The sequence below is a fragment of the Plecotus auritus genome (genome assembly GCF_963455305.1).
Source record: "Plecotus auritus genome assembly, chromosome: 4".
Classification (NCBI taxonomy): Eukaryota; Metazoa; Chordata; class Mammalia; order Chiroptera; family Vespertilionidae; genus Plecotus; species Plecotus auritus.
Window position 1 is genome coordinate 91,027,877 of NC_137775.1, and position 26,030 is coordinate 91,053,906.

Below are 26,030 nucleotides of genomic sequence, written 5' to 3' on the forward strand. Positions count from 1 at the left end.
TACGTTTCTAGTAAAGCATGTGGCAGAATTCCTGTAGCTGCCTTACAGGTAAGCCCTGAGCAGCATTTCACAAAGCAGCGCAAAAGGCGAACTCAACACTCCTGCCCCAGAGGGCTTGATATTGACCTACTCCTGCCTTTATCAGATTGGTCCAGAAAGGCAGTGGAGAAATCCTAGCAGCTGGTCTTGGCATATTTCTTAAACTGTTGGAGCCTTCATTTTCCCACCTATGAAAGGAGAGGGTTAGATTCTAAGGTTCCTTCCAGCTCTAATTTGAAATTGGTTTGTTTGCTCATTCAGTTTTCACTCACTAATGCATTCAAATGCTGGCGCCTCCCGTGTGCCAGGCCCTTCGACACTGAACGAGAGCCTCACAGAGCTCACACACTAACAAAGGAGCCAACTCCTAAACAATGGATTCACATGGAATTTTTCATTACAACTGCGGTTACGTGTTGCTGTGGATGGTACTGGGTGCCAGAAGAGCAAAGAGCAGGAGGCCTGACCTTGTCCTGGGCAGGTGGGGATGGGGGGTGAGGCGGTGGTCAAGAAAGGCTGCTTTCAGGAAATGACATCAATCTTTTTTTTTTTTTTCATTTTAATCAGTTTGATTTAAAAAAAATATTTTTATTGATTTTAGAGAGGAAGGGAGAGGGAGAGAGAGATAGAAACATCAATGATGAGAGAGAATCCTTGATCTGCTGACTCCTGCATGCCCCCCACTGGGGATCGAGCCCGAAACCAAATTGAGACCTTCTGGTTCATGGGTCGACACTCAACCCCTGAGCCACACCAGTCATGCTTAATCAGTTTGATTTTATTTAAAATAAATGAAATACTATAAATGTTTTGGGCATTTATATTCTTACATAGTAAGTCTTTTATAGTCAACACCATAGACTCAGTTAATAAGATTCTTATTTCTTTGTTCCAATAAAGAAAAAAATAGCCTGGTTGGTGTGACTTAGTGGTTGAGCATCAACCTATGAACTAGGAGGTCATAGTTCAATTCCCAGTCAGGGCACATGCCCAGGTTGTGGGCTCAATCCTCAGTAGGGGGCATGCAGGAGGCAGCCAATCAATGATTCTTTCACATTATTGATGATTCTATCTCTTTCTCCCTCTCCCTTCTTCTCTAAAATCACTAAAAATATATTTTTAAAAACTATAAAAATAGCCATCAGGCCCTAACTGGTTTGGCTCAGTGGATAGAGCGTCGGCCTGCGGACTGAAGGGTTCCAGATTCGATTCCGGTCAAGGGCATGTACCTTGGTTGTGGGCACATCCCCAGTAGGGGGTGTGCAGGAAGCAGCTGATTGATGTTTCTCTCTCATTGATGTTTCTAACTCTCTAGCCCTCTCCCTTCCTCTCTGTAAAAAATCAATAAAATATATTTAAAAAAAAAATAGCCATCAGTTTTAATGATTGCCTTATTCTTTCTTTATATATTTTTATTGGTGTATTGTGTGATATATTTATTGTTATGCCAGCTTTTTAAAATTTTTATTTGCATGAAATACCTTTTCCCCTTTACTTTCAGTCTGGTGTGTATCTTTTCAATCTGAAGTGGGTCTCTTGTAGACAGTATATATATCTACACTAATAAAAGAGAAAGATGCAAATTGACCATGCCTTCGTGATGACCACCAGCCAATCAGGAGTGAGTATGCAAATTAACCCAACAAAGATGGAGGGTTAATTTGCATATGCAGGTGCCGAGTGGCCGGGGGTGGGGCAGGACGCAGATGTTCTGCACCACCTCAGCAGCTCCGGGCCTCTGGGCAGCGTGGGAAGGCAGAAAGGTGGCTCCTGGCCGGAGGGAAGGAGGGCCCATTCTTGCATGAATCTTCATGCATTGGGCCTCTAGTATATACATTGAGTGGCCAGATTATTATGATCTCTGAACGCATAATAATCTGGCCACTCAGAGTGTGTGTGTGTGTGTGTGTGTGTGTGTGTGTGTGTGTGTATATATATGTATATATATATATATTAGAGGCCTGGTGCATGAATTCATGCATGGGTGGGGTCCGGTCAGCCTGGCCAGAGGGAGGGGACATAGGCAGTTGGCCAGCCTGCCTGCTAGTCGAACTCCTGGTCGAGGGGACAATTTGCATATTAGCCCTTTATTATATAGGATATACATTGAGTGGCCAGATTATTATACGTTCAGAGATCATAATAATCTGGCCACTCAGTGTACATATATATGGATCTTGTTTTCTTATCCATTCAGCTACTCTTTGTCTTTTGATTGGAGAACTTAGTCCATTTACATTTAAAGTGATTATTGATAGGTATGTAGTTATTGCCATTTTATTATTTATATTTATGTTCCTTTCCCCCCCCCCCTTTGCTCTTCTTAAAAAGTCCTTTTATTTCCTATAATCCTGGTTTGATGGTGATAAATGACATCAATCTAACAACTGAACAAGTAGGTAATAGGCAAAAGGTGGGAGCAGCCCCCTAACTATTCTTTCTGTCCAGCTTCTAAGTCTCTCTTGCTGCTTTGAATATCAGCTGCCAGTTCCCAACGACCTTCCCTGTGGGTTCCACAGGTGTCATCATTCCTACAGGGGAGGCTGAGCCCAGAGGGAGTGCTCCGAGGAAGTCTTGACCAATCTGCTGTGAACGTGCAGGAGCACACGGGAATGGGAAGAAGCCAGCTCCTTCCCTCAGAGCCCACAGTCAGTGGGGAAAACACATGTGAGAACAGTTACAACACCCAGTGATAAGGACTATTCTAGAGACCTGATCAGATTACTGTGTCAGTGTAGAGAAGGAGGAATTTATCTTCTGCGGCCCTCAACTTCCGTGTCTGCAAAGTGGGAGACACCCACCCTGCTTCTTCCAATTACTCAAATGAGCCCTAAAACAATGGTCACAGGTGTGAAAAGTGTGCAGCTCTCTTTAAAGGTGACAGGGACCAAAAATACCCAGAAAAATCTAAGTCCAGAGTTAACCCCAAACACTTGTTAATATCTTCTCCCCAAAAACACTCAAGACCTGCCCCTGTTTTCTGTTCTCCTCCATCCCTTTGAACAGTTTAGAACAGGAAGCAGCAAGCAGAGAAATCAAGAATCACCAGCTCCTGGGAAATAAGAGCATTTGTTCAATGATGTCAGGATTATATACCCGCCTGAGCATCCCCCTGAGCACACTCGGAAACCTTCATGGACATACTCTGGACTTCCTTAAGGCCCTCCACCCTCCAGTGTTCTCTCCGCTTGCCATTTATTGCTTTACAACCCTAGATTGCTGGGTTGCGCTGACCTCTGCTCATAACTGTCCTGCAGTAGCTCCCATTTGATCAGGATCAAGGGCAATGGGCTGAGCCCAGCCGACTCAGGAACACCAACCACTCCCCACCCCCACCCCCACCCTCACCCAGAGCCATGCTGAAGCCACTCGCCACCTAGCATCATATACTTCTCCCCTTCTTCCCAGGACCTGGTACCCCTAGCTTTTTGCCCTAAGGAAAAAGGAACTCAATACTCCAAGTTGTTTAGACAGAGAAACAACTTTCACAGGAATCACCGGGGAGGCTGAAGAATGGGGAGAACTTATTTGGTCTGCACCAGCCGAAGCAAAAACCTGACTGAGGTCCCTCCCAGGCTGTGGAGCCTCCTTCCCTTCTGTCTGGGTAACTTCTGGCCCCCTGGGATCCCTCACCCCACTAGCCTGCTAGCAGTTGGAGCTGGTGTGTACAGCATAACTAGGGCTATGCCCACGTTCATTACCTCCTCAGCACTCTCGCCTCCACCATCCTTGCCTGAGCTGCTGGACTTGGCCGTGCCTTTGGCAATCTTGGGGGGCTCCTGAAGGAAGAAGATGGAGGTAGAGTTAGTATTTGCCAGGGGAAGGGAGAGGCCTTGTCTGGACCCCTTAGGTCTTTGCTATAATGATCCTCTGTCCAGTTGAATCAATCAATCAACCAGAACTACCGAGCACCTGCCTTGTATCTAGCCCAGGGGTACAAAAGGGAAATTTAGTCCCTCCAAGGAGTTTAGAATCTGGTTGGGAAGACATCTCCCACACACAATAATGAAGCATGATAATGCTCTTTCACCTCCCAAGGCTGGTAGATGAGTTAGGGCCTGGGAGTGCCTCTGTCAACAACCAGGTGAAAAGTCTTAAGGGAAAAGCATGATGGAACAAGCTGCTCACACTAGCTCGGGCCAAAGTGGGCAGAGGGTGCCTGAGGCTCTCATGCTGGAGGGGAAGGAGTCACCACACTCCCCGCAAAGCCATCTGGAAAGAGCGGGAGGCATTTTTTTTAAATGTCACAAATAGCACCCAGATGACAGGGTGATACTGGCACCATCAGTGGGGCCCAGGAATGCTAACATGTATAGGAATTGTCCCAAGAATGCCTCAGTGGACAAGACAGAGACGGGTGGGAGTAAGGCCCTGAACTCCTACAAAGAGTGAGCACTAGTCCCAAGTCTCCCTCGGGAACCTAGCCACTGGCTCCAAGCCCTGGCCTGCAGCATCTCTTCCTATGCTTCGGGCCAAAATAAGCAACTGCACAGGGACAAGATGGGGAAAATGTGAAAAAGACTTGGGGATTTAGGTCTGACTGCAAGGTCAAAACAATTCATCTGTGTGCCATGGATGCCCCGGCAGCTCACTTAACCTTCCATCCAGCTAACAGACCTGTGTGGAGTGCTTGGCATGGGGAACCCGGAAGCACCATCCTTGGCACTGACAGACGGGGCCATTGTGGAGGATCTGGTTCAGCTGTGAGCAACAGACTTAGGGAGGGACAAAGACAAATTCTAGGTTTTCTTTGGGGTGGGGGTGGGGGGGAATACAACCCATACTGGAGTGGATTCAAAAGCATGTCCTGAGACCAACAGCTGCAGGAACTGGGAGAGGTAACAATGGCAGGGAGGAGTCATGGCAGGAGCGGGAGCAAGAGGGTTCTTTACAAATAACTAAAGGGCTGTCCTGTGGACAAGAGATGCAACTTGTTCTATGTGGATCCAGAGGCTTAAGAGGCTGAAGTGGCAGGAAGACAAGGAGGCTCCAAACAAGGGAGAATTTTCTCCAGAGCAGCTGCACAGAAGCCGGCTGCCTAGTGAGGCTGCAAGTCCCCAACCCCAAGAGCATTCAAGCAGGGGCACAGTCACGCCTCCTCCGAAGCATGTTGCGGAAGGGGTTTCGAGCCTTAATGAAGACTGGATTGGAGGACCTTGGAAATCACTTCCAGCTCTGAGATTCTGCAACTCAATGGCATCCAAGCTCCTCCAGTGAGAAGCATTAAATCAAGTGGTTGTGACTATGGGGGCAAATGGATTTCAGGGAGAAGCAAGCTCTGTGTGGGTGGAGTAGGGGGAAGGCTTCGTGGGGGCAGGGAGAAGGAAGCCATTCCCAGGTGTGGAGCAGCTCCGAGTGAGCAGTCACGTGAGCAAGCAGGAGCAGGCAGGAGCTCCTTCTTTGGGTTGACTACTCTTCCACTGCCTACTGACCATGCTGGGCACACTGACCCCGTCATCAAGGGGCCAGGAAGTGGCTCAGATCATGGGGTGGAGAGGAAAAGGATGAGGGGGTGCAGGCAGAACACAACACAGGTGACTGTAGAGACCCCAGATGTGGGCCCCTTGGACACAGGTGACCCCTCTTCATACGTGTCTTATCTTTTGACTTGATCATAAGCTACTGGGTCTTTTTTGTGCCCCTCCGCCCCCAACCTACCCTACAAGCACTCAGGGAATGCGCCTAAGAAAGATCCCAGCTGCGTGGCCCACCACTCTCGCTCCCTGGCTCCTGCAGAACAGGTGAAGGGCACACACGTCAACCCAGCCCAGCAGTCCAGTGCTGCATGGCACCATGGAGCCAGCCCTGCGTTCCGGGCCTAAATCTTACTAGTTGCATGATCATATGCAAGTTAACTAGCCCAGTGGTCGGCAAACCGGCTCGCGAGCCACATGTGGATCTTTGGCCCCTTGAGTGTGGCTCTTCCACAAAATACCACGGCCCGGGCAAGTCTATTTTGAAGAAGTGGCGTTAGAAGAAGTTTAAGTTTAAAAAATTTGGCTCTCAAAAGAAATTTCAATCATTGTACTGTTGATATTTGGCTCTGTTGACTAATGAGTTTGCCGACCACTGACTAGCCTCTCTAAGCCTCAGTTTCCTCATCTATTAAGTGACGACAATCGTGGTTCCTGATTCCCTTAGCACAGTGTCCATGAAAATCTTAATGTTAGTCAATGTTATTACTATCATTATGAATAAGAAGAAAGTGGGAGGGAGCAGGGGCACCTGACTCAGGAACCTAAGATGTAAGTCTCAGATCAGAACATGAGGGAAGAAGAGGGATGAAAATCCCCCCAAGGGACTGACTCAGCACCCATCCATTGAGGGCCTACTGTGTGCGAGGGCGATGCCAAACCAAAATGGAACTTAGTTATTATCTCAAGGGGAAGGACTTGTCCATAATTAATTCTAGTCCAAAAGAACACAAAAGGGGCATAAGTGACCTACCAAGTGTTCTATAAATCCAGGGGACAAGGGGGAGCTCACTCCCACCTGAAGGTTCAGGAGCGGTTTCAGGGAAGAAGCTGTGAAGGATGGCCAGGACTGGGGCCAACTCAAATGGAGGAGAAAGGAGAGATGAACATCACTTCTACCCCATCCCTTCTTTCTGTCCCTACCCCATCCAGGCAAATCTGTCACATGTCACCACCTTCCTCCTCAGGACTTGCCAGTCATTGATTGAAGAAGGCCAAAGGCAATTGGAAATCAAAAGCAGAATGTTAAACCTCGAAGGGGATCAGCGATGCCTGGCTCCATGTACTCCAATCCTTCCAATACTCTTTTCCAACCAAATACTTATCCCTGTGGTCCTAGCAAGTCAAATTCAAATTTCTTCTTCTCAATCATCTAATAGAGAAAGTCTTTCTGTGGATGGTACAATATCTGTTCCATCAGACTAAAAACTACAGATAGGTGGAGACCTCACCAGCTTCCCCTGAATTCCATGCTCCTCTGCACTTTTTTAAAAAAATATGTTTTTACTGATATATATATTATTTTAGAGAGAGAGGAAAGAAGAGGGAGAAAGAGTGAAACATCAATGTGAGAAACATGGATCGGCTGCCTCCTGCACACCCCCTACCAGGGATGGAGCCTGCAACCTGGGCATGTGCTCTGAACAGGAATTGAACAGGTGACCTCTCTGTTCATGGGACAATGCTCAACCAACTGAGCCACACCGGTGCAGGGCTTTTTGGTAAGATTTCCTTCTCTTTTTTAAAATATATTTTTATTGTTTTCAGAAAGGAAGGGAGAGAAAGATAGAAACATCTATGATGAGAGAGAATCATTGATTGGCTGCCTCCTGTATGCCCCACACTGGGGATCCAGCCCACAACCTGGGCATGTGCCCTGACTGGGAATCGAACCGTGACCTCCTGATTCACAGGCCTATGCTCAACCACTGAGCCAGGCCAGGCAGGGCTTTTTTAAAAATCCTCACCAGAGGATTTTTTTTTTCTTATTGATTTTTAGAGAGAGTGGAATGGGGGGGGGGGGGGAGAGGGAGGGAGAGGAGGGAGAGAGAGTAAAAGAGAGAGAGGGAGAGACAGAGAGTTAGAGAGAGAGAGAAACATCAATGTGAGAGAGACACATCTATTGGTTGCCTCCTGCATGCGCCCTGACCAAGCCTGGGATCAAACCTGCAACCCAGGTACCTGCCCTTGACTGGGAATCGAACCTGTGACCCTTTGAAGGAGCCCTTTAGCCCCTTGTGTGGCTGTGTGTGTATCATCTAAAGCTAAGCTGCCCAAACCACTGTAGCATGCCCACTTGCCAAGGACAGGGCCTCGGGTGGGGCACATAACCCTGACCAACTCAGTGCCTAGTGCACCATCACAACCCTACACTCAGAACATCAGGACCTGAGAGGTTATGGGGACAACCCTGGCAGATCTCCAACAGCCCCAGGATAAAGAGTTTAATTGATAAGGTCAGAGATGGAAGCCCAGCAACACAGCCCATCAGAGGACAAACGAAAGCATGACACCTCTGGGGTCGTAGTGTAGGTTGCTTTATGTTGGTGCAGAACACCAGGCCAGAGCTGTCCCCTCAGCACGAGGAACCAGCCCAGGAAAGGAGAAGCTGGGGAAGGCTGGAACTGGTATTCTAGCATCCTCTGTGTGAATCTGTACCTCAAAGGAACCACACCTCTGAGTCAGATCTCAGTAACAGCAGGAAATAGAGGGCAGAGAAAGGCAGGGATGAAGAACAGGGGAAGGTGGTATGGAGGTAGATGAGGAAGGTAGCTCAGTTGGTTAGAGTGTTGTCCTGATACGCCAAGGTTGTGGGTTTGATCCCCAGTCAGGGCACATATAAGAACCAACCAGGGAATGCATAAATAAGTGGAACAACAAATTGAATTTTCTCTCTCTCTCTCTCCCTCCCTTCCTCTCTAAAAGTAATCAGTCAATAAATAAAGCATTTTTTTTTTTTTTAAAGGAAAGAAACAGCCTGTGTCAGGACACCATCACAAAGGCAAGGGTGTTCAGGGGTGGCTAGTCCGTGGGGTAAGAAGGAAAACTAATCTGATAGCGAGGGCAGATTCCAGATTTACAGACAGTATGGCCCAGGAAAGACAGAAGTCCAGTATTGTGCAAAAAATAAAAAATGCAAAGGTTACCCCAGGATTAGGGGAAGGAGCCTGCTCAGACTGGGAATGGTGGCTGGTTTGAACCTGGGAGACGGTTGATACCTGTTAGAGGGGACTTGGGTAAGAAGGGGCCTTTCAGTCAGGAGCTCTGGTATTGCAGCTGGGCCTCCAGCAGGTTGTGTGACCTTGGCCAAGTCCCTTCCTCTGTCCGGGCCTCAGTCTCCTCATCTGTACCACTCCGGATTGCACTGAATGCACTCAGCGGTCCCATCCAGCACTGACATTCTGAGGTTCCACGGACAGAAGGAAAGGCTCAGTCCTGGCTCACAAGTTTGTGTGTGAAGGAAGAACTAGAGGGAGGGGCCTAGGCCAGATTCGGTGGAGAAGAGAGAAAGCAGAGCTGTTCTAGGTCAGGGAGCTTGGCAGGGCGGGAGAAGGGGCTGTAGGGAAAGGTGGGGAAGGCCAGTGCAGGCCCGGGCGGGTCGGAAGAGGAGGGAAGGGGCTAGGAGGGTGGGTAGTTCTGGAGGGACCACCTCAGATGAGGGCTGTCCCAAACCAGCAAACGGGTGGGGGTGGGGGAGTGAGTGGTGGGGGGAGAGAAAGCGGGGAATAACCTGGGAGTGGGGCAGATCTGGAGGGAGGGGTTACCCTGGGCCGGGGTAGGTCGGGAGGTGTAAGTTGAGGAGGGGGGGGACTCTATCTCGCGCAAGATGAGGGTGCTTTCCCAGTTGCAGCACAGGCTGGGGGTGCGCCCGACAGCGGGGACAGAGGGCTGGCCCAGGGAGCCCCGCGGGGGCCGGACGGGAGGGTCAGTCCGGGGCTGTCCCGGGCCTGGCTCGAGCCCCTCCCAGAGCTCCGCGCAGGCCCCAAGGCGGAGGCGGAAGGAAAAGGGCCATGCTCACCTTCTCCTTCTTCAGTTTATAGGGCATCTCGGCCCGTCCGGACCCGGCCTGGCTCCTGCGGCCCCACTCCGGCTCCGGCTTTGCTCGGCCGCACTCGGCCCGCTCGGCGTCTCCTCGCCACCGCCTGCGCGCTGCGCCCGGGTTGATCGGTGTCTGCGCCTCCAATTGGCCCGAACTCTTCCAAACCTGCCTGACAACCAGACGCCGCCTCTTCGGATTGGCCATTGGAGCCAAGCTGCTTCCTTTTTTTCTCATTGGAAAAGAAGAGTACAAACCGCCAGGGTTCGGCTCCAAGAATTGGCTAAAGTGGGAAGTCCCGCCCTAAAGTGGGTCGAGCTTAGCGAAGGAGGCGGGGGTAAGGGGAAGCCCAAGCTTAGGACCGAGTGCCGCACTCCGGCGTCGGTGGTACGTCGGCCTCGGCCTTTCTTCACAGCCGGTTCCCTTCTAAGGGGGCTCTCACTCTTTCTCCACTCTGCTACTCTGTCCAGTCCGAATTGAAGAAGCCCTAAAATGAAGGGGTACCTTTCTTCTTCAGGGTAACGTAGCTCTAATTGGTGGAGAGTGCTCGATGGCATCCCTTTCCTAGACAGGGCTTGCAGAAAATCAAAGGTGAAGCCTCGCAGACTGGGGCCTGGGTGCAATAAGATGAGAATCCCGGGTTTGTTGCTACTTTGGGAAGTGGGTCCCTGTTCCTACTGCAAATCTCCTGGGATTGGGGAACCAGCTAGATTTGCGCACTTGGAAACTCAGGGTTTAGTGTCTTGGGAAATACATCCCTTACTCCCCACCCTGCACAAGCTAATGTCCTAATGGATAAGGTCAGTTCCTGCTCTCAAGGAGTTCCAGTCAGGTGAAGTTCACAGACAGATATAAACCGATTGTTAAGATACAGTGTAATGAATTACACAAACCTAGATTGGGCTGGAGGAATATGTTTCAGAAAGTTAACTCCAGTAGCAGATTGACTACATGAAGAAACTGGAGAAGGCTTAAGAATAAGCCTGTGCTCCTTGCCCAGGAGAGCAATGTTATAATACAACTAGAGGCCCAGTGTATGAAATCCATGTATGGGCAGGGTCCCTAGCAGGTGCCAGCTGGGGCTTTCCTTCATTCCGCGCTGCCCCCTGGTGGTCAGTGCACATCATAGCTAGTGATCAAACTCCTGGTGAGTGGAACTCAGGAGAGGACACTGCAGATTAGGCTTTTATATATATATAGATGGCCATGGGCATGGAGAAAAAGGATGGAATTGGGAAATGTGCAGAATCAACAGGATTTGGTGATTCACTGGATTGTGGGGAGGATGTAAGGGAAAGGGAGGAGTTGAGGATGACTTCAGGAAGCTATCAGGGATGTAGGAGGAAAACTGGTGTCATAATGGCAAAGGAAGTAAGAGAATTGGTCAATAGTGTCAGATTCCGGAGAAAGACTAAGATAAAGATCAGACAGCATCACCTTGATTCTGCAGTTGAGAGGTTATGGGTGATCTTTACAGGAAAGTTTCAGAGGAGTAAAAGGAAGCTTATAGTAGGTTGAAGAGCCCTAAGAGGTGTGGAAGTCTTATAGAAGTAGTGTTTGGCTCCCAGTAACTAATACAATTTTAAGGTAATGCAGATTGGACTGTATGCCAGCCATTATTTGCTGGGGGAAAAGCCTGGGAGGAAAGTTTACTTATGGATGGATATTTGTGTCCATGTGGGTGCCAACTGAGACAGGATACCAGATGTATTTACCCATTCTGGAGGCCTCAAGAAGTACCATAGTCCTAAGGCCTAGAGCTTGCCTGCTACTGTGTAAAGCAAGATTATCCTCTTTGGACACACCCCGCCATCCTTTCAGTCCTTGGTCCTCTGGGAGCAGGAAACAGAGGCACATAATAGTTTAGAATTACCAAATAGGAATTTTCATCCATGCAAATTCAGCTACCTAGTACATTCTTGCATGCTGTTCTAAAGTTGTAGGACTGTGCAATTTCAGGTTTAGGACTAGAGTTACCTCCAGAAACTATAATCAGACATTTTTCAAAATCTTATTGCTTTAGGGATGGAAATGCCTTATAACATGTAAATGTAATATTCAACTCTAGCATTTTTAGAAACGCATAATGTACAGAGTAGAAGACTGCCTCAAGATGCTTGCTGCGAAGGAAAGGAGAAAGTTGGGCAGTAGCTGGAAGAGCATGCAAGGTCCAGAAAGAGTAGATTACCACCAAGGAACCCATTGATTCTAAGTACATATACAGTACAGGATGTCCCCCCAAAATGTATATAAACTTTAATAGCTGATAGCTCAATTTTGAAAATGTAATATATTTTAATAAACACTGCCTTTATAATTATTCAAAGTGTATGTATACATCTTGGAGGAACCCTATATATTGTTAATAACTGGAAGCATGGCCTACCAGCATCTAGTCTAGTGTCTTGTACAGAGCAGGGAGATGGAAACAAGTATGAAATCAAAGTAACAGTACAGGTGGGACGCAAGCTGTTGGTTTGGTGCTCATGACTGAAGCCTTGAACCACTCTCTTCTGCCTGCTCTGCTACCCCCCCCCCCCCCTCCCGCCGCCTCCCAATCCTCCTAGAAACAGGAAATGGATCTCCAGTTTGCAAGTATTGGCTGGGGGAGAACAGCTGGTTTTGGAGGGATGAAAAAAGCAAAGCTGCTTTGTCTTTGCTTCAAGTTTGGTGGGAGTAGAAGAAACAGGACAAGAAACACTGGAACGTGGGTTTTGTGTAGGATGAGTTGGAACAGGTGTGGCAGCACTCAGCACTCCAGGGCTCCATGAATCACATGCAGCAATTCAGCCAGCAAGCACTACATACCCATAAGCATGCCTGAGACAGTTTTATAATCCTACCACTCCCTCCTTCAACCTTCCCACAACCCCCAAACCTCAGTGCCTACACTTCCACAGTGGGAACTGTAGGATTTCCACAGAGAAATGGACTCCTTCCTAAACACTCCACCCACAGCTCCCAGCCGGGGGCCGAGTTGGCCCGCTGCACGCTGACCGTTCATTGATGATTCAAGAAATTAAGTGCATGCTATGGGGCAAGGTGGTTGAGAGGACGTTACTCCCTTAGCAGGCGTGCAAGGCAAATCCCTGGAAACAGTTTCAAAGGACGCGTGCGTAAAAACTATGCAACCGCAGCAAATTGTGTTACTGCCAAAGAGGTACCAACCAGATCAAGCCAGGGCGCAGCTCACCCTCAGAGCAAGCGCGCTGCACCCCACGCCCCACCCACCTGCCTCGCACCTCCCCCGACGGAAGCGGAAACGGCGCACGCCGCGGAGCCGTAGGGCTGTCCGGCTCCGGGAGGCGCGCTGCTTCACTGGCCTCTTCGGTCCCTGTCACCATGGCGCTGGCAGTCTTGCGGGTCCTGGAGCCCTTCCCGAACGAGACACCCCCGTTGACGGTGTTGCTGCCGCCCGGGAGCCCGTGGCCTGCGACGGGGCACGGCCTGGTGCTGGCCCTGCGGCCCGCAGGGGAGAGCCCGGCGGGGCCGGCGCTGCTGGTGGCGGCCCTGGAGGGAGCGGGCGCGGGGGTCGAAGAGCAGGGTCCCGGGCCCCCGCAGCTGCTGGTGAGCCGCGCGCTGCTGCGGCTCCTGGCCCTGGGCTCCGGGGCGCGGGTGCGGGCGCGGCCGGTGCGGCGGCCCCCGGCGCTGGGCTGGGCGTTGCTTGGCACTTCGCCGGGGCCCGGGCTCGGACCGCGAATCGGGCCGCTGCTGGTGAGGCGCGGGGAGGCCCTGCCCGTGCCCGGACCGCGGGTGCTGGAGACGCGGCCGGCGTTGCAAGGGCTGCTGGGCCCAGGGACGCGGCTGGCTGTGACTGAGCTCCGAGGGCGGTCCAAACTGGGCCCGGAGACGGGGGACTGCAGCCGGCCCCCACCCCCGCCCTTGGTGTCCTCCTTCGCGGTTTCCGGTGCAGTCCGGCGACTCCGGGGAGTTCTAGGGGGGACTGGAGATTCCCTGGGGGTGAGCCGGAGTTGTCTCCGTAGCCTCGGCCTCTTCCAGGGCGAGTGGGTGTGGGTGACCCCGGCCGGAGAGTCATCGAAGGCTTCCCAGCCACGCTTGGCCACGGTGCAGGTCCTAGAGCCTCGCTGGGACCTTTCAGAAAGGCTGGGGCCCGGCTCTGGGCCGGTGGGAGAACCCCTCGCTGATGGACTGGCCCTCGTGCCTGCCACTCTGGCTTTTAATCTCGGCTGTGATCTCCTAGAAGTGGGAGAGCTCAGAATCCAGGTAGGATATAGGGCTGAGGTCAGGAATGCTTATGCGCCTTCTCCCCTCTTTGTTTTAATCAGTAGTAAAGGTCCTTTACTACTTAGATCTTGGACTTTTCGCTTAATGTCTCAACCTGATTTATCCTTTCTCTACAATCAAAGTATCCTTATCCTCCATAGTGCGGTGGTGCATGGGAAGGACTTTCTTCTACCCAGGTGAAATGTGAGGTGCGCGAAGTACCAGGGTTATACATTAATCAGCTCAATCTAACAAGTGTTTGTGGAAATGCCAGTGTACCCCATATTGTGCTGGGTAGTATGGAGGATGATACTTCAGTGCTTTTGCTCATGCTTATCCTTGGCTTCAAATTTTTTCCTGTCCTTCTCCCCTTTATCTGTTGTAAGTCCTACCATCCTTTCCTTCAAGGCCCATATAAAGATGCCACCATCTTCACAAAGCCTTTCATAATTTCACCATCAAAAATTTAACATGACATCCTCTTATATATAGCATTGTGCCTTTTTATTTTTTGCAGCATTTATTTTATTCTGCCTTTTTATGTTCATGTCATCTGTCCAATCCCCAATTATATATTGTAAATTTCTTAAAGGGAGGGCCCATTATTATCTTTGGTGCCTGGTGTTTAATTGTAATATTTTATTAAATACTGGTGGCCCGGTGCACGAAATTTGCCCCTCAGCCCGGCCTGCAGCCTCTCCAATCTGGGATCCCTCTCGCAATCTGGGACCTCTGGTTCCTAACTGCTCACCTGCCTACCTGCCTGATCGCCCCTAACCACTCTGCCTGCCGGCCTGATCACCCCCAACTGCCCTCCCCTCCTGGCCTGATCACCCCTAACGGCCTCTGCCTCGGCCCCGCCACAATGGCTTTGTCCGGAAGGATGTCCAGAAGGTCTCCTGGTCTAATTAGCATATTGCCCTTTTATTAGTATAGACTAGAGGCTCGGTGCACGAATTCGTGTACAGGTGGGGTCCTTCTGGGTTGCCTGCAGGGATCGGTCTAAAACCCGCAGTCCAATGCCACCTGCAGCTTCTGCCTGCTGCTCCCGCTCATCCTGGCCCCACTGTGCCTGCCCAATCAGTCCCTATCAGGAGAGGCTCGTGCTGCTGCAGCAGTGCTTGCCAGCCATGAGCCCTGCGTCTGGTGCCCTCCCAAGGGGAGTGACCTGTGGGATCAGGCTTAAACCTGCTCTCCGACATCCCCTGAGGGGTCCTGAATTGCGAGAGGGTGTAGGCCAGGCTGAGGAACCCCACCAGTGTACAATCGGCCGGGGAGGGACTGCAGGAGGGCTTCAGGGCATGTCCCACCCGTCTCGCTCAGTCCCCATCGGCCCGACCCCAGCAGCAAACTAATCTACCGGTTGGAGCATCTGCCCCCTGGTGGTCAGTGCACGTCATAGCAAGCAGTTGAGCGGCCTTAGCATGTCATTAGCATATTACGCTTTGATTGGTTGTTCAGTTCTGCTGTTCGGTCTATTTGCATATTACCTAGAGGCCTGGTGCATGGATTCATGCACGAGTGGGGTTCCTCAGCCTGGCCTGTGCCCTCTCATAATCCCGGACCCCTCAGGGGATGTCAAGCTGCTGGTTTTGGCCTGATCCCGGCAGGCCAGCCGACATCCCCCCTCAGGATGTAGTAGTGCCCTAAGCGGCAGGCGGCCAGGGAGGAGCCCGAGCCCGGGCCTGGCGCCGCGCTGCTCCCACTCATCCTGGCCCTACTGCGCCTGCCACTGCCAACACTTGGTAGTGAGCTCAGCATCTGGTGCCCATTGGTCAGCTGAGCAGCACTCCCACTGTGGGAGTGCACTGACCACCAGGGGGCAGCTCCCACGTTGAGCGTCTTCCCCCTGGTGGTCAGTGCACGTCATAGCGACCAGTCGTTTGGTTCCTTAGGCTTTTATATATATAGACATCCAAGTGAAGTTTTTTGTTTCTCCCTTTAAGAACCTTACTTCAAGAAGATAATTGTTTTCTTTTGGGGGGGACAAATATAGCCTAATGTTTAATTAAGCACGTAGATGGATGTTTAATTGTCCAATATGGAAGCCACTAGCCACTTTGTGACTTTAATTTAAATAAAGTTAAAAATTCAGGTCTTCAGTTGTTTTAGTCACATATCAAGTAAGTACTCAATAGGCACATGTAAATATAGAACATTTCTATCACTGTGGATAGTTCTATTAGATCAGTGGTCGGCAAACTGTGGCTCGCGAGCCACTTGTGGCTCATGAGCTGCGTCTTGCCGCTCTGTTGACTAATGAGTTTGCCGACCACTGTATTAGATGATGCTGGCCTAGCCAACTAGGGCCATGGGATGTCAGGAGGAGATGTATGCATGAATGGGAGCCAGGACTGGGTTTCCTTCTGAATGGAGGAAAAACTACTAGAGTACTCAGACCGGAGCTCATTCAGCTGAACCAACCTGTTAAACTTCAGTGAGTTCATATCCTCTTCCCACCGCCTGAATTCAGAGTGCCTGCTCTAATGTCCACTTAACATCCAGTCCAGTGGCTGCCTGGTGCCATTCAAAGGACTGTGGGAATTAAATGGCTACCATTTTAGTGGCTCTGGCCCAACCTGAAGGTATCACAGAAGAGTTATCTTTACTGGGGAACTTTTGGAGTTAATGTCAGAAAAGTCAGAGTCAGAAACCTTTTCCTCGTGCTCATTAGGAGAGGTTTCTGTTTTCTAGGGAAGATACAGGTATTCAGCTCTGCTCTCCTAGACCTCCCCTTCCACAAGCCTTGGGGTTATGGGAATGACAGAGGATGAAAGTAGAAATATTGGCTGATAAGAGAGAGGGCAGAGCCTGACTCTGGGAGATTATGAGGTGATGGTTATTTCTCTCATAGAGATACTTGGAAGGCTCCATTGCCCCTGAAGAAAAAGGAAGCTGCTCAGTGCTGCCTGGGCCTCCGTTTGCCAAAGAGTTACACATCGAAATTGTGTCCTCTCCCCACTACAGCACGAGTGGAAATTATGACCATGTTCTGTATCGGCACTTTCAGACACCCAGGTTAGCTGGCTACCCCTTTTAGGAGGATAGCATCTCACCCCCATTGCTCTCCTGTCCCATCACACCTAGATCCAGGTACCATGGAGCCCCTGGTTTAAAAAAGCCACATTTTAAGCAGTATTGTGCCTAGAAGCCTCTTGGTGTGTCAGGCAGACAGTAGAAGAGAAATCTGGACCTTGAGGTGAATCTGGACATTCTAACCTGAGAAACTGCTTTGATTTGAGAGGACCCCCAAGAGAGCCAGGATCCTGCTTTACCCCTCCCTGGTTCCCGATTCTCCTTTCCAGCCTCCCCACCATTTCCTCCAGCCCATTCTAGGTCAGACTTGCTCTCTGGACAACTGCTTGGGGTCTCTGGGTGGGCACTAGACCCCTAGGAAGTAGTCTTCATGTTGATGGTGGGAATGGGTGGGGTGGGCGGGGGAGGAATATGTCAGGCACATGCTCTTGACTCCCACTGTGAGCTGACCAGGGCTGCTGTGTTACAGGGTGGTCCAGGAAGGGGATGTTCTGTGTGTGCCAACAGTTGGGCAAGTAGAGATCCTGGAAGGAAGGCCAGAGAAACTGCCCAGGTATGCAGCTGCCGCCTCTCTCACAGCTGGGGTTCCTAATCTGGGTGCAGGAGTTTTGCAACCCCCCTCTTCCCAAGTGGTATGGAATAATTTTGTGCATAAGAACATTTTGTTGTTCTACATTTTCCAATCTTCAGGTTCTCAATAGGTACATAACGGAAAAAAGATTAAGAATCACTGCCTGCTAGCTTTGGGTGGGGTTTATCCTCAAAGGGAATGGTGGCCCTAGGTAAGGTAAAGCATGAGAAATAAATGAATGGCCTAGACCCAGGTGGAATTCCTTGTTTTCCATTCTCAACCACAATGTTATTTGGGCCATACCTCCCACATACTCAGCATGAGGAGACCCAGGTTCTGATGTCTACCCTAATTGATGGAGTGTGCACATGCTGCTGTTCGGTTTTATGTCCCAAAAGGGGGAGTGAGGGATTGCTGCTGTCCTAGAGAGGCCTTCCCTCTTTCCTTATCCTCAACAGAGAATGAGAAATAAGAGCATAAATGAGCCAAGAACCTTGAAACAGGAAAAGTCCAACCTTTCTCCTCCTGTTGACTCTTGACCACAGAGTCTCCATGTAAAATGGTGAAAGGGATTTAGAGACTGCTTTGGCCTTATATGAAGGGGGAAGAATGTGTAGTGCCTGTTCCCCAGTCAGTCCTCTATTCAGGACTGATTTCCAGTAGCGACTTACTAGGAGAACACAACTGACAGACACACAAACCCAACTTTCAGGCAAAGCTCAGTGAGTGGTGGGACCAGCTTGCGGGATCTTGGGTTTAAGCATCATCAGGACCAAGGTCTTGGGCCCAGCCAGCCTGGGTTCTCTGCCCAGAGAGAGATGCCTTGCCTGCAGTGCCTGATTTATTCTTGACCAACATCTAGGGCTGTGGTAGTGCCCTGTGTAACATGTGGCACCTCTTTGAGCTTTCCCAGATCAAATCTACAACTGGGACTTGGGAGAAAGTGCCAGGCTGGCAGGTACCAGTCACTTCCCACTTCTGTCTTCCATCCTCCAATGCCTATGAGCTAGCGTTCTGTAGGAGAACTACAGGATGTCTACCCTTTGCACTATCAAAGGGAAACAGGCACTAGGCCCTCCTGAGACAGACCAGCAAGCCAATCCTATTCCTGGACATCTGCCATTCTAACCCTCCAGAGAGCTGTCTCCCTCTGGGTGCTGAGCACATACTCCTTCCCCCTGAGCAGGTCCTGGAAAGCAGGGTTGGAAGGACAGTTGGGTCCAAGGACAGGTGAGGATGAGTCTACTGAGCCTGATAAGGGAAGCCCTGCAGGGAGTCTCCTGTGATAGTGTAACCTCTACAGATCCTACCCTTTGTTCCATTTCCCTAACCAGGCTGACGGGAGCCAGGCTCCACTGTCTCCCATCTGGCTCCTGGGAACACAACCCTGTGTTCCCCAGCAGAGTCCAGATATGTTCCTAAGTTCTGACCCTTGTACTCGGCAAAATGGTCCAGCTGCCCTCCACGGAAGAAGGGAGTCTCCCCCTAACCTTCCACTGGAGCTGTTCCTCCTTGGGTCCCAGTGCTGGCCATATATACCCTGATGCACGATGTTGGGCTTGATTGAGATTGTAGGTTGTAGACCCTTCCATTGTTTGTTTATAATGAATGATTAACAGGAAGACAGTTTTCCTTATGTCCTAGTTTTTAGCATGATCACTGACTACCGTAATAGTTACAAGAATTTCGTAATACTAGCGTGATGTGCTTCCCCCTGCCACCTGGAGGCATTCCCACCACTCCCCTTTTGCTCCCAGAGGGGGCAGCTTTGTGACTGTAGGTCATTGTGAGCAAAGGAATTTGCAGGTTGATTGGACCTCAGTGAGGCCAAGGTTATGGACTGGCTCTGCCATTGCCTTGCTGCCTGAGGATTAAAGAGAGGAAAAGTTCATCATTTCTTCATCTGAGAAACTGGGCTGGTAACTGCTCCCCGCAGCAGCAGTAGCAGCAGGTTGGGTAACCCTAATTCTCTATGACACTGGCCAGTGCCTGCATAGCCCTGTTTATGACTGAGGAGCTTTTGAAAAATACAGATGCCAGAGCCCCACCCCAGACCTATTGGAACAGAATTGAGTGAAGCTGGGGCCTGTGCAGTCTTTTCATTTTTTTCCAAAGGAAGGGAAAATGTTAACTTTTAAATTGAGATATAATTCATATACCATAAAATTCATGCTTTTGGAATGTACATCTCAGTGGTTTTTGGTATATTCACAAGGTTGTGCAACCTAATTCCAGACTCATTAGCAGTCACTCCCTATTCCCTCCTTTTTTCAGCCCCTGGCAACCACTAATCTGCTGAATGGGTTCATACATGTGAGAAATGTTGATTTTTATGCCCTGGCTGGTATCTCAGTGGTTAGAGCATCAGCCCACATGCCAAAGGGTCTTGGGTTCAATTCCCAGTCAGGGCGTGTGCCAGAGGCAACCAGTCCATGTATCTCGCTCACATCTATCTCTATTTATCCCTTCCTCCCTTTCACTCTCTCTAAAAACCAATGGGAAAAATATCCTTGGGTGTGGATTAACAAAAAAAATTTTCAAAAACAAAAATAAGAAGCCCTGGCTGGTTTTTCTCAGTGGTTAGACCGTCAGCCCTTGGACTGAAGGGTCATGTGTTCAATTCTGGTCATTGTGTCTCTCACATCGATGTTTCTCTCTCTGTGTCTCTCCCCCTCCCTTCCACTCTCTCTAAAAATCAATGGAAAAAGAATATCCTTGGGTGAGGATTAACCAAAAAAAGAAGAAAGACCATCCATCTTCCCTTCCCCCAATTCTCCCCAGCTCGATCCCCGCCAGGTCTTGGACATTTATTTGTGCCGCTCTTGAGTTTGTCCCTGCAGTGGACCCCTGTGATTGACAGCCACCTTGTCCTTGGGGAGGGGCTTTGTGTGTCTGGGTCTGGAACTCATGGGGCCTCGTTCCTGCAGGTGGCAGGAGATGTTCTTTAAAGTGAAGAGAACAGTTGGGGAAGCTCCAGATGGGCCAACCAGCGCCTACTTGGCCGACACCACCCATACCTCCTTGTACTTGGTGAGGCCCTGGGGGTAGGAGTAGACCTGAGGAAAGGAGCAGAAACAGCTTGTAAAAACTAAAGGTTCCTCACACCTTTCACAGGTGGGTTCTACCCTGAGCCCTGTTCCAAGGGTCCCTTCGGGAGAATCCAGTCTCTGGAGCAGCTTATCTCCTCCGGGCCTGGAGGCCTTGGTGACTGAGCTGTGTGCTGCCCTGAAACCTCGCCTCCAGCCAGGGTGAGTGAGGCTGCAGCAGCTTTGGGGGTCGCCACATCCCCGGAGGGGAGCAGGCCAGACAAGTAGTTCCCCATGCCCTGGTGGACGTGCTATCGGCTGGACCTCCCTCACACCAGTCTACCAGGACCATTAGCCCCTGTGCTTTCTGTAGGCAGATTCCCAGACTCCTTTCCTGGGATAACATCCATCCTCCAAGGTTGGCAGTGGAGGAAGAATCTCCAGGGACAGCTGTCTCTGACGACGCTTCCCCTTGGGGAGCCCACTAGCCATGCCGGCTCTCACCAACCACCCTGACCTGGAAGGACACAGCTCTCCAGACCACTGGCCCAAGTGTAGACACAGACCCTTCCCTGATACCAGTCCAGACCAGACACACAGGGCTTTATGGAAGAAGCAGGGTGACAAAGGGAATCAGTCCTGGCTGCTGCATACGCTCCACACCCCGGCCAGAGCACCATAGGTGGCGTGGGAAACGTGGCCTCAGGGTGTGGGGACAGCCCAGGGGCAGGGGGAAACAGAAGCAGGTGTCTGGGCTCTAGAGCCAGGCTCTCCTGTTCCTGGGGACTCCCCATTTTGGGCAGAGTGGAAGAGACGTGTCTGTCCTCTGGTTGCAGGGGTGCCCTGCTGACAGGAACTGGCAGCGTCCTTCTACGGGGCCCCCCAGGCAGTGGGAAGACCACAGCAGTGGCTGCTGCCTGCAGCCGCCTCGGGCTCCACTTGCTGAAGGTGAGGGAACTGGGAGAGTAGAACCCAAGTGCTTCCCCTCCCCAGCCCAGATTCTCCCTTCTCCCTCTCCCCTCTTCCTTCTGGCTACTGGCCTGGCTCTAACTCCTCAGCCCAGTGGGTCTCCATTTCCCTTGATGCTCAGCTCCTGAGAGATGCTTTCAAGGAGGGGGTTTTAAGATTTTGATAGACAGTCCAGGGAATGAGGTTAGGGTAAAGAAGAGGTAGGACTGGCCAGCAGTACTTCTTTTCCCCATCCCTACCCTTAAAAGAGAGGTGGCCTGCACCTGCTGACTCCTCCTGCCCCAGTCCCACCGGGCCCTTGCTCACAGGTCCATCGGGACCCCTCCCCAGGTACCCTGCTCCAGCCTCTGTGCAGACAGCAGTGGGGCTGTGGAGACAAAGCTGCAGGCCACCTTCTCCCGGGCCCGGCGCTGCCGGCCTGTGGTTCTGTTGCTGACAGCCTTGGACCTTCTGGGCCGGGATCGTGATGGGCTAGGTGAGGATGCCCGTGTGGTGGCCATGCTGCGTCGCCTCCTCCTCGATGAGGACCCCCTCACCAGGTATACAGAGCTGGGCCCAGCCCTCGTCCCTCTCTTCAGCCTTTCATCCTCTAGCCATCACCTGTTCCATGGCTTCTCCAGTGTCTACTGCCAGTTTGGCTGCCCTCCTGACAGCCCTGAGGAGCTTAGGGGTATCCAGAGGGAGGAGGATGTGGTCCCTAGTTTTTCTTGGGGAGCACTAGGTTGAAGAAAAAGCACAGCCTCTGCCCTCAGTGAGCTCCCTGTGTGAGGGGGATACAGGCCCCCTCGAGGTATTCCCATGGAGCCCATCCAAGAAGCCTTGGGGTGCTCATCTCCTTATTCCATCTTAGCACCCATCAACCTCCTGCCCTCCTGCACCTGCCTCAGGACAAGGCAGTGCTCAGCTGCCAGCAGAGTTCTCCCCAGTCCCCACTCCCTGTCCCCACTCCCAGTCCTCACTCCCAGTCCCCACTCCCAGTCCCCACTCCCTGTCCTCACTCCCAGTCCCCACTCCCAGTCCCCACTCCCTGTCCTCACTCCCAGTCCCCACTCCCTGTCCTCACTCCCAGTCCCCACTCCCAGTCCCCACTCCCTGTCCTCACTCCCAGTCCCCACTCCCAGTCCCCACTCCCTGTCCTCACTCCCAGTCCCCACTCCCAGTCCCCACTCCCTGTCCTTACTCCCAGTCCCCACTCCCAGTCCCCACTCCCAGTCCCCACTCCCAGTCCCCACTCCCAGTCCTCACTCCCAGTCCTCACTCCCAGTCCCCACTCCCAGTCCCCACTCCCTGTCCTCACTCCCAGTCCCCACTCCCTGTCCTCACTCCCTGTCCTCACTCCCTGTCCTTACTCCCAGTCCCCACTCCCAGTCCCCACTCCCTGTCCTCACTCCCAGTCCCCACTCCCAGTCCCCACTCCCTGTCCTTACTCCCAGTCCCCACTCCCAGTCCCCACTCCCTGTCCCCGCTCCCTGTCTGCAGCTGCCCTCCACTGATGGTTGTAGCCACCACAAGCCGGGCCCAGGACCTGCCTGCTGACGTGCAGACAGCATTTCCACATGAGCTGGAGGTGCCTGTGCTGTCAGAGGGGCAGCGGCTCAGCATCCTGCAGGCCCTCACTGCCCGCCTGCCCCTGGGCCAAGAGGTGGACCTGGCACAGCTGGCTCGGCGGTGTGCAGTGAGTACCAAGGCAGGGTCCTCCCATGTTCTTTGTCATAGGAACTTAGACCTGCTGCCCTGCAAGTGAGGGTAGAAAACCCCAAGGCACCAACTTTGGGCCTCAGCTCCGGCTGGAGAACCAACCACCCAAGGGTTCCTGCCTACTGTGCCCTGCTCATGCATCCTTTCCTGTGGTTCCCAGGGCTTTGTGGTAGGAGATCTCTATGCCCTTTTGACTCACAGCAGCCGGGCAGCTTGTACCAGGATCAGGAACTCTGGGTAAGAAAACTGGGTATAAAAGGGCAAAGGTGACAAGAGGAAATATGGGTGGGTGGGAGCTGGTAAGGAAGGGAGGAGGGAACAGGACCCTGATGGGGGGAGGCCTCGGGTCAGGTCCTCCAGACACCTCCCTGGGTTTCTCTTTGCAGTTTGGCCGGCGGCTTGACTGAGGAGGATGAGCGGGAGCTGTGTGCTGCTGGCTTTCCGCTCCTGGCGGAGGACTTTGGGCAAGCCCTGGAGCAGCTGCAGTCAGCTCACTCCCAGGCCATCGGCGCCCCTAAGGTAGAGACTCTAGGCCCTTGGAGGTGGGACCGGAGCTCCGTCCTCCGGCATATCCCCAACCGGGCTCTTTCCATCCCCTAGATCCCCTCGGTGTCCTGGCACGATGTGGGCGGGCTGCAGGAGGTGAAGAAGGAGATCCTGGAGACCATCCAGCTCCCTCTAGAGCACCCTGAGCTGCTGAGCCTGGGCCTGAGGCGCTCAGGCCTCCTGCTCCATGGGCCTCCTGGCACTGGCAAGACCCTCCTGGCCAAGGCAGTGGCCACTGAGTGCAGCCTTACCTTCCTCAGGTGACGAGGAGCCTGGAGAGATGCTGGGTGGATTGAGCCGATTGTGTTTGGCTGTCTAACGAGTGTTACCTCCCACATCCTCTCCCTCAGTGTGAAGGGGCCAGAGCTCATCAACATGTATGTGGGCCAAAGTGAGGAGAATGTACGGGAAGGTGAGTGAGTGGACAGGGCTTCCAGTCCTTCTGAAACCGATGGCCCCTGTGCCCCACCCCCAGCCCCCGACCCTCAGGCTGCTCATGGGCATTCTTAGTCTTCCTTTCCTCAAGTCCCGGTTCTGCCAGTGGGGCCTATTTCCTGGAGCTAGTAATGAATTATCAAGCCTGGGTTTTCTTCCCTCCTATCTTGACTTTAAAGCCCGCCTGAGCTTCCCCTCCTGTGGGCCCCTCTCTCCTCAGTGTTTGCCAGGGCCAGGGCTGCGGCTCCCTGCATTATCTTCTTTGATGAACTGGACTCCTTGGCCCCAACCCGGGGGCGAAGTGGAGACTCTGGAGGTGTGATGGACAGGTGGGGGTCTGAGCCAGCATGGAGCCTGGGTCCAGGACAGAGGGATGCGAGATGGGTTGCAGCAGTCTTCAGAGCCCAGAGTGCTGTCCTTCCGGTTCTGCGACAGAAGCTAAAAGGGGCTGTGGCTTTGGGTGTGGAACATTGAGGAGAATGGGTGTCTGTATGGAGGGTACACAGGGCCCGACTCAGCAAGGGGCCCTGTGGAGAAGGCCTGCAGGGAGAGGCACCACAGGCAGGTAGGGCAGAGCTGAGAGTGGGCCCGGGACTCCCCTTCACTCTTCCTTTGCAGGGTGGTGTCTCAGCTCCTGGCTGAGCTGGATGGGCTTCATAGCACTCAGGATGTGTTTGTGATCGGAGCCACCAACAGACCAGACCTCTTGGACCCTGCTCTCCTGCGGCCTGGCAGGTGCCCATCCTATATCTCTCCTCCACCAGACCCAGTCAGGCTTTCCCTTGGCCCCGTCCTGTGCCTTCTTCATCCACCCTTACGCTGGGCTCCCTGACACGTGTGCCCACCTCTCTCCCTAAAGATTTGACAAACTGGTGTTTATGGGGGTGAGCGAGGACCGTGCCTCCCAGCTTCGTGTTCTGAGCGCCATCACACGCAAGTATGCCCTGATGGAGACTCCCAGAGGGCTTGGGCCTTGGTCTGGTTAGGGAATAAGTGCAATGTGCAGAATACTCTGGTCAGGGGTGCCTTTGGAGGAAGTAGGGCATGCTGGGTAAAACTTTCTTTCCTGTGTCCCTACAACAGATTCAAGTTGGAGCCCTCCGTGAGCTTGGTGACTGTGCTGGATCACTGCCCTCCCCAGCTGACCGGTGCGGACCTCTACTCCCTCTGTTCTGATGCCATGACAGCTGCCCTCAAACGTAGGGTTCGGGACCTGGAGGAAGGTGAGCCACTCACCTGCCCCAGAGGTCAGCCAAAAAGCTAGAGGGAAAACCAGGCCCGGTTCTGGATTTCTGAAGAGGGACTCTTGGCGTTTTGGGGACTCTGGGCAAGAAGGCGCTCCCCCCAGGGCTCTCCTTGCTTGGATAGAGCCAGAGTTCTCCCATAGGCTGGGAACCCTGGTCTCCCCTCCCCCATGTCGTTCCCCTAGGGCTGGAGCCCAGGAGCTCAGCACTGCTGCTCACCATGGAGGACCTGCTGCAGGCCGCCGCCCGCCTGGAGCCCTCCGTCAGTGAGCAGGAACTGCTCCGGTACAAGCGCATCCAGCGCAAGTTTGCCGCCTGCTAGGGGCCTCCTGCAGTCTGGGACCCTACCGCACCCACAGTGGCTAAAGCTACCTGGGGATCCCCGCAGACCTGAGAGAGAGCAAAGGGCTCTGTCTCAGGCTGCCATTACCCACCTGAAGGCTGCCTACCTCCAGGAGTGCCAGGGGGGAGAGGCCTGAGAGAATTCAAGAGGCATCCCCGGTCCATTTTTCCAGGCCAGCCCCAACACTAAGGCCCATCTGCTCAGGAAGTGGGGTGGGGACCTGGAGTTATGGGAATTGGGCACTGAGGGAGCCAGGTGGGTAGCTAAAAATAAAGTGTATGCTGCCCTCTGCTGGTGGTGTGGTGGTGTTGTGGTTGTGGGGTAGAGCAAGACAGAGGAAGCCCAGGGGAGGAGGGCAGGGTGGGCTCCACAGGAGCCTGATCCTTCTG

General features: G+C 52.4%; 2 protein-coding genes across 9 annotated transcripts in view; one reads left to right on the forward strand and one right to left on the reverse strand.

Moving 5' to 3' along the window:
- The window catches only part of PPP2R5D (protein phosphatase 2 regulatory subunit B'delta), a 16,233-nt gene extending 6,562 nt beyond the window's left edge, over positions 1–9,671 (reverse strand). Inside the window, exons 1-3 of one of the 2 annotated variants that reach the window (XM_080665558.1) lie at positions 9,532–9,671; positions 8,732–8,914; positions 3,741–3,818 (exon numbers count right to left, since the gene is read on the reverse strand). Coding sequence is in view for 1 of the 2 variants with exons in the window: in XM_080665557.1 (XP_080521683.1) it covers positions 3,741–3,818; positions 9,532–9,558 (105 nt within the window). In the remaining variant the exon portion in view is untranslated. The remainder of the gene's footprint in view (positions 1–3,740; positions 3,819–8,731; positions 8,915–9,531) is intronic. The other variant, XM_080665557.1, reaches the window with a different exon arrangement.
- Positions 9,672–12,844: 3,173 nt separating this feature from the next.
- PEX6 (peroxisomal biogenesis factor 6) lies at positions 12,845–25,933 on the forward strand. Of its 7 annotated transcripts, none has more exons than XM_080665850.1 (18): positions 12,845–13,773; positions 13,935–13,982; positions 16,628–16,791; positions 17,279–17,362; positions 20,308–20,410; positions 20,495–20,628; positions 21,243–21,354; positions 21,706–21,914; positions 22,822–23,050; positions 23,234–23,310; positions 23,460–23,592; positions 23,674–23,879; positions 23,970–24,031; positions 24,275–24,383; positions 24,673–24,789; positions 24,914–24,991; positions 25,138–25,277; positions 25,484–25,933. In XM_080665850.1, exons 1-18 carry the CDS (start codon positions 12,892–12,894, stop codon positions 25,618–25,620), a joined length of 3,024 nt encoding a protein of 1,007 aa, XP_080521976.1. In that variant the 5' UTR covers positions 12,845–12,891; the 3' UTR covers positions 25,621–25,933. The 7 variants fall into 7 exon arrangements, 6 of the variants coding, with proteins under 6 accessions (XP_080521976.1, XP_080521977.1, XP_080521978.1 ...); XM_080665851.1 differs by having other exon boundaries at positions 22,855–23,050; XR_013960463.1 differs by lacking the exon at positions 24,275–24,383 and having other exon boundaries at positions 25,484–25,932.
- The last annotated feature ends 97 nt before the right edge of the window (positions 25,934–26,030 follow it).